The sequence below is a fragment of the Octopus bimaculoides genome, chromosome 6, assembly GCF_001194135.2.
Source record: "Octopus bimaculoides isolate UCB-OBI-ISO-001 chromosome 6, ASM119413v2, whole genome shotgun sequence".
Taxonomy (NCBI): Eukaryota; Metazoa; Mollusca; class Cephalopoda; order Octopoda; family Octopodidae; genus Octopus; species Octopus bimaculoides.
In genome coordinates, this window is record NC_068986.1 from 51,467,127 (window position 1) to 51,480,331 (window position 13,205).

Sequence of the window (13,205 nt, forward strand, 5' to 3'; positions counted from 1 at the left end):
CAAATAGATATTATTAAAAAAAAAATCCAAAGTAAAATAAAAATTAACCCTTTTCAATTATCTATGCAAGATTTACTTTGAAAATATATAGATAAGGTAAACAAATGTTTGGAAGTATAACAGAAAAAAAAAAAGAGCCATAAACTGTTCATGTTTTCAAAGCAAAAGCATCTAGCATTTGGTGCATAGATATGTGAGGTGCTGCACTACATATATATGTGTGTGTGTGTGTGTGTGTGTGTGTGTGTGTGTGTGTGTCTGTATGTATATATATATGTATGTATATGTGTGTGTGTTGTGTTCAAATATATATATATACACACAAACACACATGAAAGGAAAGACATCATTACTTCAAATTTCATACTTGGTTAAATAACTGAATAATTTTCAAATGATAAACTGAACCATTTCTCTCAGAAAAATCAAGAAATATATCCATTTTTTTTTACAAGAATGGTTGCTTATCATCTGAAGCTTACCTCATTTAACCTTGTATGAAATCTGAAGTGACAATCTTTTATCTTTTAATAAGTTATAGCATTACATATGTACACGCACATATTTTACTCCACACTTGTGCTGAATACTTTATATTTGTTCATGTAGGCACCTATTATATATATACCCATCCATAAAAAAATATATATACACATACACACACATACATGTATGCACATACGCAAGTACATAAGATCATCCATATATAGATAAACTTAAGTGAAGCAATTGACATTCTAGAATTAACTGCAATAAGAAATTGAATACAAAAATAAGAAAAAGAAAAAAATCCTGAAAAAGATTTTCACTCAAACTACATGGCCAAGATTCACTAATGCTTAAAAATTTGCTAATGCAAGAGGATAATGGCATGCATTGCCAATTTTTATTTTTTCAAATGCCAGCCCAGGACACGAGTTAATACAGCAAACTGTATATTTAAAAGGGTCTTGTGACCAGTTAGAATATTAGAAGAAACTATAAAATCAAAATTAATAAAGCAAAATCATCAAAACATACTGCATTAAAACATACTGCATTAAAACATACTGGAGACAGAAGAGTAGTCTTCTATTTACTAAATTACTAACATTGGAACTAATATACCTCTTTAAATGGTACATTAGTTAGCAAAAGCCATTGATGGGAAACTTAAGTATAAACATCAGCAATAAATGTGTGAGTGGGTCCATGTATATGCATGCCAGTGTATGTATATATGCACATATATAAAAATAATATAAAAATATATAGGCATGCATATGTATATGTGTATATACATTTATATGTAATTAATATGTATGTGTTTGTTTAAGTGGTGTATGACAGTAGAATAGTGTGAAATATTTGAAAACTATTCCTGTTGCTCTTCAATTCTATCCTTATAAATATCAGTAGGTTAATTTCACTTTGTGAGAGATGCTTAATAGTGTGTTAAGAGATTATACTTGTCTCTGTGGTGCTTAAAGCCATCCTAAAGTAGAAACTTTTAATTTAATTTTGTAAGTGGAAACATATTCAATTATGCTGTTGGATAAGCAGTATCAAGAAATGTTTATATACTTTCGTTTTACAATCTCCCTTAATATACTCTTGTGATGCAACATGTGGATCAAACTTACTCATCAAATACTGATCACTTTGGACAACCCCTTGTTTTGTATCATCCATATTTAAAAAACACCTATCATAATTGTATGCAGGAGTCTTCTGTTAAGTTATGCTCCAACACCAACTTAATACAGCATAAATGATAAAAGGTTGTTATACTTGGGGATGGTCATATTTTGCCAATTAAACACTTGCACTATATATTTGGTTTTCACTTCAGCTCTATTATTAGTGGGGATTTGCTGTACTTGATAAGACATGTCAAGCCAAGTAAAACTAATATATAACAAACCTGGAGAAAAATTGTCAATGGTTAAAGAGACTTGATATAAGAAATCTTGACAAGATTCTAAAATTCTTATTGCCTGCTCTTCTTCATCTATTTTTAGTTTTAACTCTAAAATAACTTAACTGCAAGATTAAATATCTTTTAAATATATATGTTGTTGAAAAGCATTTATACACACATGTGCCTTTCAATCTTTAGTAGAACTTAACTGTCATAGAATTCTTTAATGGATATTTTACTTCTTTGCACTCATGTAAATTGTTAAAACTGCAGCCAAATTTCCCTCAAATCACACTTTGTAATCTTTACAAAAGCAAAGGCTTCAGTGGATAAATGCTCCTTGATTGTGTATGTTGCCCTTTAGGTCCTTAAAAAGATGGACAGCCAGAATATCTTCCATCATGGGTCAAGCTATACTTTGACTGACCTGGGGGTACACAATGAGACTGGACATTGACTAGTTGTAAAATATTCATGAGATATATATGTGTATGTGTGTGTGAGTATACACACACACACACTCACACACACACACATGTATACATATATACTAACACTGAAACACCTTGAGCATTTTGGAATGCAAGTAAAATGGTTTTATTTTTTCCAATTGTGTACAAATATTCTTTCCCAAAATCACCTGCTTAAAACCATCTAATAAAAATATTTTCAGTATACGACTCTGCTCCAACACATTAAGATAGATTTAAGTACTTAAGTACTTGAATGCTATTTAAACACATGTGCATTTATGTGCGTGTGTGTGTGGCTGTGTATGTATGTACATACATACACAGATATATATTTGCATGTATATGGTGCATGTGTGCGTGTGTATACACATTTGTGTTTGTATGGATGCTTGTGGATACATGTATTGCTTAACTTCTACCTAGCCTTGATTGAAGAGATAAGTACAACAAAAGGTGTTCAAGCTACAACCATTCTGTTTTATTTCAGACACAGCACTAAAAGGAATATTATCCAATGTGCCTGTCCTTTCTTAATAGTTAGTCAGGGATGCTTTGTAGGAAAGTTGGCTGCTATTTCTAGCAAGTCAACGAACCGCCTTGAGGATCTCTGATGGGAAGGCTTTTACATATAAAGGTTCCTCCATGCATCTATGTGTGCTTATCTCCAGTGTTATGGAATCAAAAGAAAAATTTACCCCCTGGCATGAGCTGTGTTAAGAATTTACTTTGAAATTATATGGTTAAGTTGACACTGTCTACAGCAGGGTTTTTCTATGCATTATTATAGGCCCCCAGGTAAATCAATGTACTGGGCCCTTGATGTTTATTAATTTGACAGAATACATAGACCATAATTGAGCCCCAAGATCTGCTTGGGCTGCATTGGTCAACTGCATGGACATTGACAAACTGGTGTTCTCTACTATAGCTGTGGGTTGATCAATACCTTGAGCGAAATTGGTAGACAGAAACTAAAGAAACTCATTACTACATACATATATATTAGAGGAAAAGGATATCAAAAACCAGGGCAGGAGGAGAATCTCAAGTCATTTATAATAATTCAATTAGGATAAGGTTGATTTGAAATCTTAAATTATCATAAATATTCGTCCTGCGTTGGTTTTTGATGTCCTTTTCTTCTAATGTATACCTGCCAACACAGAAGCCTAATACGGATCCTTAGCTACAGCCTCAACTGTGAACTTGGAACCTAATGGATGACAAATTATAGCACTTACTCAGCGTACCTATTCATTTGGATCACCAGTGTACTAAACCTGTCATATTCTTTACATTATATATATATCATGAGATGACAGAGGACTGAAATATGTGGTGCATTGTTGTACTTGAGAAGACCCACCTACTCACCATAACAGAATTGAGATCCTAAAACCAAGGTGCCACAAGAAAAAAACACTGGTGCTGGTGCTGTGTAAAAAGCATCCAGTACACTTTGTAAAGCGGTTGGCATTAGGAAGGACATCCAGCTGTAGAAACCAAGCCAAAACTGACTTTGGAACTTGGTGTGGCCCCTGGCCTGTCAAGCCATCCAACCCATGCCAACAAGGAAAAACGGATGTTAAATAATCATGATTATGTGCATGTGTGTGTTTGTATTTACTCTCATCTTCACATGTTGCAAGCTGTTTGTGAACAAAAGCTTCCCCATTCCTATAAACAGTGTCATTTGTAAAAGTATGTCCAGGTTGTTTACTGTTCGATAGATTGACACATTTATTACTTTGTCTTGAAACAAGTAACAGCTGACATGGGAAGGGCATCCAGCCATAGAAAAGTCTAAATATGGTAACGTACATGATGACAATGATGAGATGCCAGTCTAACTGAGATAACAATGCCACAAAATATCTGGTATCTGTTCTTGACAACTAGGTGGGATAAAGTATGATTAAGTGCTCGACCAAAATGTCCAAATAAATATTGTTGAAGTGAATTAGCACCAAAGGCCTATGAGCTACTAGTAAAATGTCAGGTCTATTGGAATATTTCATTTCTACTAGAGAGAGAGAGAGAGTGTGTGTGTGTGTGTGTGTGTGTGTGTGTGAGAGAGAGAGAGAGAGAGAGAGAGAGAGAGAGAGAGAAAGATAGAGACTGAAAGAGAGAGAAAGGGACTGAGAAATCATGCAGGACTGCAGTTGTTAACATTCCTCGGTTTAAACAAGGAAACATTTTAATTGTAAGTAGTCCAATAATTTCCTGTACTGCAAAGAAATTTTGAAATAAATAAATAAATAAATAAATGAAATCTCTAAGGAGTGGAAGGAAAAAATACGGGTAAAAAATCCAGGCAAAGGATTTTCCACATTGTCAAACCTCAAGATTTTTTTTTTCATGGATATAAACATGCTTATAAAAGTGAAAAGAGCCGGGCAACTATTCATCTTTAATGCAGCCACACACTAATAAAAACTACATGGTTTCATACTAATAAAGTAAACAAAAAAAAAATATAGAAAAAGAAATTAAACAAAGATTGCCAGCCAACAGCCTCATTGCTTCTAACAATCAAAACACCTAAAAATCTAAGCACTAGCTGCTTTTCACACATTTACCTGAGTGGGCAGATTCAGTATCTATAAAAACAAAGCATAAACAATTCAAAATGAAATAAAAAAGTAAAATAAAAATAAAATGTTATGTATTTATACTTACAAATATATATATACAGACTGAGACATATGTATGGGTACATACATAACTATTTATAGAGATATATATTCACACATGTAAATATGTGTAGATGTATATGCAAACATACGCATAGACACACATACAAAATACATGTAACTCCAACTAAATGTGCTGAGTGCTACTTTCTTGTGATTATTCATTCACTCATGTATAGGTGTTTACGTGTGTGTATATTAGTGTGTGTATTAGTTTTCGGAATCTTGTTTCAAGTACCCTTTATAAAGTTGATAATTGGTGAAGTGTGATAGTGGTTGGGTGGCAAGAGAAGCTGTGGAAAGAGGGATGTGGAAAGAGGGATGTGGAATCGGTTCTCTAAACTGAATAATAAAAAAAAAATCAATGAAAGAAAGAAAACGTAACCTTGAAAATTCTTTTATTGATTAAAAAGTTAAATTTCAGTTGAATTAAATTAAAAAAATTGTTTTTGCATTTTTTTTTTTTTAAAGACATTTGATTCAAGATTTTTCTGCTCCTATTATTTTTCATTATATGTGAAAACCCATCCCAGTCACCTGCAGATTTATCAATTAGGGATTTGGAACCAGAAAAATATAACCAGGTAGAAAAAAAAAAAGAAGAAAAAGGACACCATTCCCATTCCTGATTATTTGCTATCTTTTGTATGTATAACAAAAAAAAAAGTAAAAATCAAAAAGAAAAATATATTTTGAATATTAAAAAACAGAAACATCTTTGAAAATCTAAGGAAACAAGAAATAATTGCAAGTATAACTATAGATAAAAATTAATAGCTCAGCAACAATATTAAGACATTAAAAATATATTATGGTATTAATAAAAGAAGCAGATGATTTTTATGTAAAGTTTCTTTTTCTGAATAAAAGCAAAATATTCAAATTATTATCAGCATTGATGTTGAAGCACATTTTCTTTTTATTCTTCAGTGTTTTATACCAATGATGACATTGTGTCTACACAAATGAAAAATGGTGATTTCAATACAGAAGAAATAATAATAAAAATGATGATGATAATTTCAAATTTAGGCACATGGCCAGAAATTTTGGGGAAGGGGTAAATTGATTACATTGACTCCAGTATTTAGCAGGGACTTATTTTATCGACCCCACCCCCAACAGGATGAAAGGCAAAGTTGACTTTGAGAGAATTTCATAAAGACATGAAACTCCATTAAGTATTTTGTCCAACAAGTTAATGATCCTGCCAGCCTGCAACTTTAATAATAATAATAATAATAATAATAATAATCTTCTCTACTATAGGCAAAAAGCCTGAAATTTAAGGAGAGGGGGACTAGTCAATATCATGAATTCCAGAGCTCAATTCGTAATTATCTTATCAACCATTCAATTATGAAAGGCAAATTCGATCTTGGTGGAATTTGAACTCAGAATGTAAAAATGAATGAAATACCTCTAAGCATTTTGTTTGGTTTGCTAACGATTCTGCTAACTCACTGCCAAAATAATAATATCATCATCATCGTTTAACGTCCGCTTTCCATGCTAGCATGGGTTGGACGATTTGACTGAGGACTGGTGAAACCGGATGGCAACACCAGGCTCCAGTCTGATTTGGCAGAGTTTCTACAGCTGGATGCCCTTCCTAACGCCAACCACTCAGAGAGTGTAGTGGGTGCTTTTACGTGTCACCCGCACGAAAACGGCCACGCTCGAAATGGTGTCTTTTATGTGCCACCCGCACAAGCCAGTCCAGGGGCACTGGCAACGATCTCGCTCGAAAATCCTACAGGAGCCAGTCAGGCGGTACTGGCAACGGCCACGCTCAAAATGGTGCATCTCATGTGCCACCCGCACAAGAACCAGTCCAGGGGCACTGGCAACGATCTTACTTGGCTTGCCGGGTCTTCTCACGCACAGCCCATTTCCAAAGAATAATAATAATAATAATGAAAGAAAAGATTTTTATAATCAATTCAGAAAGCAAAAAATTACAGATGATGATGATGATGATGATGGTGATTTTATGAGTTACATCATTTCCATGATCCTTGTTGGCTAGTACAAAAATACAGCAATAAAAATGCCACTCACTATTTTCCATACTTTGCTCAGAAGATAGTCTAGAACATTAATGGACATAGGGACATTATTGCTCCAAACTATACATAAAGGACGAATATGGAATTATGAAAAATCATTCATAAAAACACTGAACAGCTGTGTCTTCAATATAATGTGTTTGAAGGAAAGAGAGAGAAAGCGAGATATTTTTTATTTCCCAACCACATATTGGCAAGAATCCAAAGTTATTGACTTCTATTACTCCCCCACTTCAGATTCTGGAAATGCTAGAGTCATACACCCATCTTCAAACAAACTCGAGAAATGAGCCAGGAAGAGAGCTTGAGTGTGCTAGCTCAACCTACTCGAAATAGGTTGAGCAACAATATTCAGCCTTTCCTCAAATCACACTCTGCCACCTTTAACAAAAAAATGCAAGGAAGGGTACTTCAGATAATGTAGTGATAAACACAATGTCTAAATTATAAAAAGGAAAAACGAAATGGTATCATTTCAGTTGAAATACTTTTGATTGCGTGTGCTTAATTAGAGGTGACTGAGGTTAAAAAAACACAATTATATCTCATAAGGAAAGAAAGAAAAAAAATGGCAATTATTCGTTTTTATCTCCAAAGCACCCAAACACAGTTAGCTGATCAAAAAATCAACCAATCTATTTCAATCAGGGGGAAAATATTTAATTCAGAGAATTTTCATGCTTTAATCAATAAGAAATATTCGTATGGTTAGAAACATTTCATTAATGAAAACCTTGCTTCAAATGCTCAGATCAATCAATCAGTTAAGTCAAATCAATAGCTCCATAACCAAAGAAGGCTGTAGGTGGTACATCGGGTGATGTAATTCCGCCCTCCTTTACCTTTTGTTGTAATTAACTAGCTATTTACTACCCCTGTTTATTCCCTGATGTTGTTCAACCACTCTCTTCGTCGGGAGGGATCTTCATATATACACCTCTAAGTTATACATCTAAAAAAAGGGGGGGGGGGACAGCCAGATACAAAAATGGAAATGCATACATTAAACTAAATGTGAACAATAACGAGGAATAACTCATTAAATCCACTGCAGTGTATTATGGGTGTGGGGGTCTATTTTACTGACCCTCCCCAGAGGAACTTGAACTCAGAACATAGAGGAACCAAACCAAATACAGTAAAGTCACTTAGTTTGGTACTCTGCCCTACCATTTCTGCTAAGCTTCCCTCTTCACAATGCAAATAACAAGTCCAGGACATTTCATAAATAGCAATCGTAAAGATTTATTAAGATACTGTCTTTTCATCTTCACACAGTAAGTCATCTATAACTACAACCTTTTACATTCCCAAATGTTTTGACGTATATTTTAAGATATATGAAATAAGCAAGAACTTTGATGTTAATGAATATGCCAAGTAAAATATTTAGATAAGTGAGTGTAGCTGACCCAATGAGAACATGTATAACAAGATCTGTTTGAGTGTAGACAGCTAGGCAGAAGGCCAAAACATACTGGAGGATACAGAGACAAGAGCAGATAACTGATTGCAATGCTAAGCGCAACAATATGTAGTTGAATATAAGTAACTAACTACAGTGAAATGAATGATGTATGGGAGGATACAGATAGGAATCAAAGTGATTAACTGAAAAGATATTACTGCTAATTTAATTCATTTTCTCACCTGCTTCAAAAGGAAGCTGGAACTGATAATTAGAAGCCAAAAACATAATTAAAAAAAAATCATTTATCAAAAAAAAAAAAAGAATTAAGCTAATTTGTAAATCATATAGAATAATATTGTCCCAGTTGACCAGTTTAAAGAAATTCTTAATATATATGATATTGTATTCTAGGAAAGCATCAGAAGTGAGAAATGTTCTTACTGAAACTTATTTTCATTTATAGAAAATTAATTTGAAGTTCTTATTTTGTTTCCAAAGATTAAGCTTTCTTAACTTTGAAGTGCAACATTTGAAAATTAAGCAAATAAAAAAACGAGGAAAAAACCTAGTAACGCCTATTCATTTTTACAGATATTTCTTTCAGTTAGATATAAAGACAATTATCTCATCTTGTGGAAAAGTTGAATAAAGCTCAGCAAATAACTGTTACTCCTTAATCTCCAGATGAAATGAAAGAAATGTTGACTCTGAATGAATTTGAACTTAAGTATCAAATTAATCCTTTTGCTGAAGAAATATCCACTCAAAATGTTGTAACTGTTAACTGTGGAAAACAGTTTTATATACCAACCTAGCTTTTGTTGAGGAAAGTGATGTTTGAAAGCATTTTTTTGTTGAGATTTGCCAAGTTTATTGAGACAATGTGACTTAGAGAAAATAGCAATTCTATTTTTTATTCTTTCTTGAAGATATTTAACATCATTGCTGGAATAACCACGAAAATTAATTTTGCAGTGAAAGGATTACTGGCAATGAGAGAGTTTGGTGCTCTGCTGTTTTAGTCCTCTCCACTGACATTTGCCTCTCCATAAATATTAAATATAAAAATAATCCATAAACTTTCAGGACATTAACTGTTGCTAGTCAAGGCAAAAGAGATGTTAGGTGGCTGATTGAAGGCCTACTGTAGCTTAAATCTCATTTTTATAGATGGATTATCTCCATCATCATCATCATCATCATTGTTTAACGTCCGCTTTCCATGCTAGCATGGGTTGGACGATTTGACTGAGGACTGGTGAACCAGATGGCTACACCAGGCTCCAATCTGATTTAGCAGAGTTTCTACAGTTGGATGTCGTTCCTAACGCCAACCACTCCGAGAGTGTAGTGGGTGCTTTTACGTGCCACCGGCACGAAGGCCAGTCAGGTGGTACTGGCAATGACCACGCTCAAAATGGTGTATTTTACATGCCACCTGCACAGAAACCAGACCAGCAGCACTGGCAAAGATGTCGCTCGAATGTCTTTTCACGTGCCAGGAAGGCGACACTGGTAACGATCACGCTCAAATGGTGCTATTTACGTGCCTAACTCTTTCTAACACAATCCATAACAATGTAAATATGTACCCTAACTAGTCATATTTGATCAGCGGAAGGAACAAGAGCTCTGTTGAATGATCAATTATTGAGTTCAAATCTTTCAATAGATTGGGCAATGATAGAAGCACTTTTACTGAAGTTTTAATAGGAACAAATAAATAAATGAATTTACATAGGATAACAGTTAACAGATATATTCTACTGTCGAAGACTGTCAGAAAGCCAGCCTAAAACTTATTTGGTGATCAGTTCTGAGAGTTGCAGTTGGCTGAATTGTGATCATGTGGCCCTACCAAAGATATTTAAGTCTAAATAACTCAATCCATGTCGCTGTAAATAGGACTTTGGGGAAACCATTCACTTGTAATAAATGGAGGCAAAAGAAAAATTGGTGTGTATTTTATAAACTTGTAGATTTTAGATCCAATTTCATGGAGGGGGTTGTAGTGAAAAAGCCCCTAATCTCACTAATCTCAATCAGTGATAGCAGTAGAAAGAATGTTTGAAGTTCTGCTACCACTCATGTCATCTCTAGCAGACTTTTACGTCCATTAGGATTTACAATATAAAATCACATTGTTGCACTATAGATATCTGTTTCATAACCACATGGTTCCAAGTTCAATCCACCCACTTTACACCTTGGATAAGATGTCTTCTGCCACAGTCTTAGATTGATCAATATTTTGTCAGCTGAATTTGGTAGTCAGAAACTGTATGGAAGCTCATCATGTATGTGCACATACACACATGTATATATGTTTTAGTGATGTATATTGGAAAGGGTGGAGGCATATGGCTTAGTAGTTAGGGTGTTGGACTCATGATCTTAAGACTGTGGTTTCAATTTCTGAACTGGACAATGAGTTGTATTCTTGAGCAAAGCACTTCATTTCATGTTGCTATGGTCCACTCAGTTTGCAAAAATGAGTAATCGTGTAATGGACTGGCATCTTGTCCAGTAGGGGAAATATATATGCCACAGAAATGAGGAAACTGGCTTTATGAGTCTATATGAGTCATGAAGGAGCTTTATTCTTAGTCCTAATATTGGAGATGACAGGGATATAAACATTGGTGAGAAACTGAAATAGAGCAAACTAGTGGAGCAGTTGGGAAACTATAACTATGGTCGACAAATTGTGATACTAAACATTAAAAAATAATACATACGTAAATAAATATATAAATTAATAAATAAATAGAATACAAATGTTTTGCTTGAAGAATTGACCAGTTCAGCTATATTTTCAGCCAGCATGGTTTTATAGAAAGACTAGAAGTGAAATTAAGTATGTTTACAAATACAAAGACAATCTAAAATCAGCAAGATATATGTATCTATCAACACACACATAGCTAGAAAACATTTTTCACTAAGAAGAATAGTATATATATATATATATATATATATATATATATATATATATATATATGGCAAAGATCATGTAAATATGAAACATACTAACATGTCTTTATACTAATGCTTTTACATTTTATTTTTCCTTTTGTCTTGATCAATATCCATTTTCCTATGCTAAATTGACAAAGTAGATTTTAGAAAGTTAGACATTCACTTATGAATAGTTGAAACAATTGATTTTACAACAAGATACCATTCTTACTTCCAAACACTCAAACCAGAGAGAGATACAACTAAGCACATCTAGGAGTCCATTAGGGTTGATAGGGTGTCAACAGACCAGCGGGTGAACACAGTACAAGGCATTGGTAAAGTTTCAGCTCATGAAAATGGGCTTACAATGATGAGGTGAAGAGCAATTAACAGACATGTGGTCCTGAATTCAATTACAATGTAGGGGAAGTGCTCTTAACAGTAGCCTTGGGCGGACTAATGCCTTGTGGGTGAAATTTGGTGGATAGAAACAATGTGGAAGACCTTTGTATGTAACTCTTTCTGATGCTAGCTAGCTGTCTATCTAAAGTTTGTTCTGTTTGGGTTACTTCCCTTTGTGTCTAGTTAAGTTGACTTCAACTTTCCTTACCATATGAAGGCAAGAAAACAAGAATCAGGCAAAGGAGTGAGTCAATATTGTATGATAAAACCTTACTACAGCAGGGCTGCAAGACTGAAGCCAGTAAAAGAATAAAGAAAAAACAAAGACTATTTGGTATTCAGTCCAAAGTGGAAGTTGATTTCAGATGCCAACAAGCATATGTATATTTTTTATCTTTTACTTGTTTCAGTCATTAGACTGTGGCCATACTGGAGCACTGTCTTAAAGAATTTTTAGCTGAATGAATTTACCCCAGTACTTTTTTATAAAGCCTTGTACTTATTTTATTGATATCTTTTGCTGAACCTCTAAGTTTTGGAGATGTAAACACTGGTTGCCAAATAGTAGTGGGGAACAAACACAGACACAAACACACACATATATACAACAGTATATATGTGTGGTTTTAAGTTTCTGTCTACCAGATCCACCCACAAAGGCTTTGGTTGGCCCAATTCTATAGCAGAAGACACTTGCCCAAGCTGCCACACAGTGGGACTGACCCCAGAACCATGTGGTCGGGAAGCACGCTTCATACCATACAGTCACACCTTCAACCTGCCCATACCTGCGCCTATATACATGTATGTATGTATGTTGGTATGTATATGTATGTATGTTGGTATGTATATGTATGTATATTATCATCATTTTAATGTTCAATATTTCATGCTTGCATAGGTTGGACAAAGTTTATTGAAACAAATTTTCTATGGTTGGATACCCTTCCCACTGCCAACCTTCAACTGTTTCCAAGCAAGATAATATTTTCCCCATAACCAGATATATTTTCACAAAAGACTGGAAATGAAGAACACTGCTTTTTTGATAGTGACATTCATTTACAACCATGTCATGTCAAGACACACACAAACACACAATATATACTATGGGCTTTCAATTTCTATCAACTAAATTCACTCATTAGGCATTGAGTGATAAGGGTCTATAGTAGAAGACACTCGCCCAAGGTTCTCTGCAGTGGAACTGAACCTGAAACCAAGTGGTTGCAAAGTGAGCTTCTTAACCACACAGCCACACCTGCATCTAGTCATATATATATATATATATATATA

The 13,205-nt window shown here is 34.2% G+C and overlaps 1 protein-coding gene across 3 annotated transcripts in view; it reads right to left on the bottom strand.

Moving 5' to 3' along the window:
- The window catches only part of LOC106882176 (sodium/calcium exchanger 3), a 318,219-nt gene that overhangs the window by 49,990 nt on the left and 255,024 nt on the right, over window positions 1–13,205 (bottom strand). For 2 of the 3 annotated variants that reach the window (XM_052968731.1, XM_052968730.1), the window contains exon 3: window positions 4,953–4,973. The exons of the other annotated variant lie outside the window; for it this stretch is intronic. In XM_052968731.1, the coding sequence (XP_052824691.1) occupies window positions 4,953–4,973 (21 nt within the window). The remainder of the gene's footprint in view (window positions 1–4,952; window positions 4,974–13,205) is intronic. 3 annotated transcript variants of the gene reach the window in all.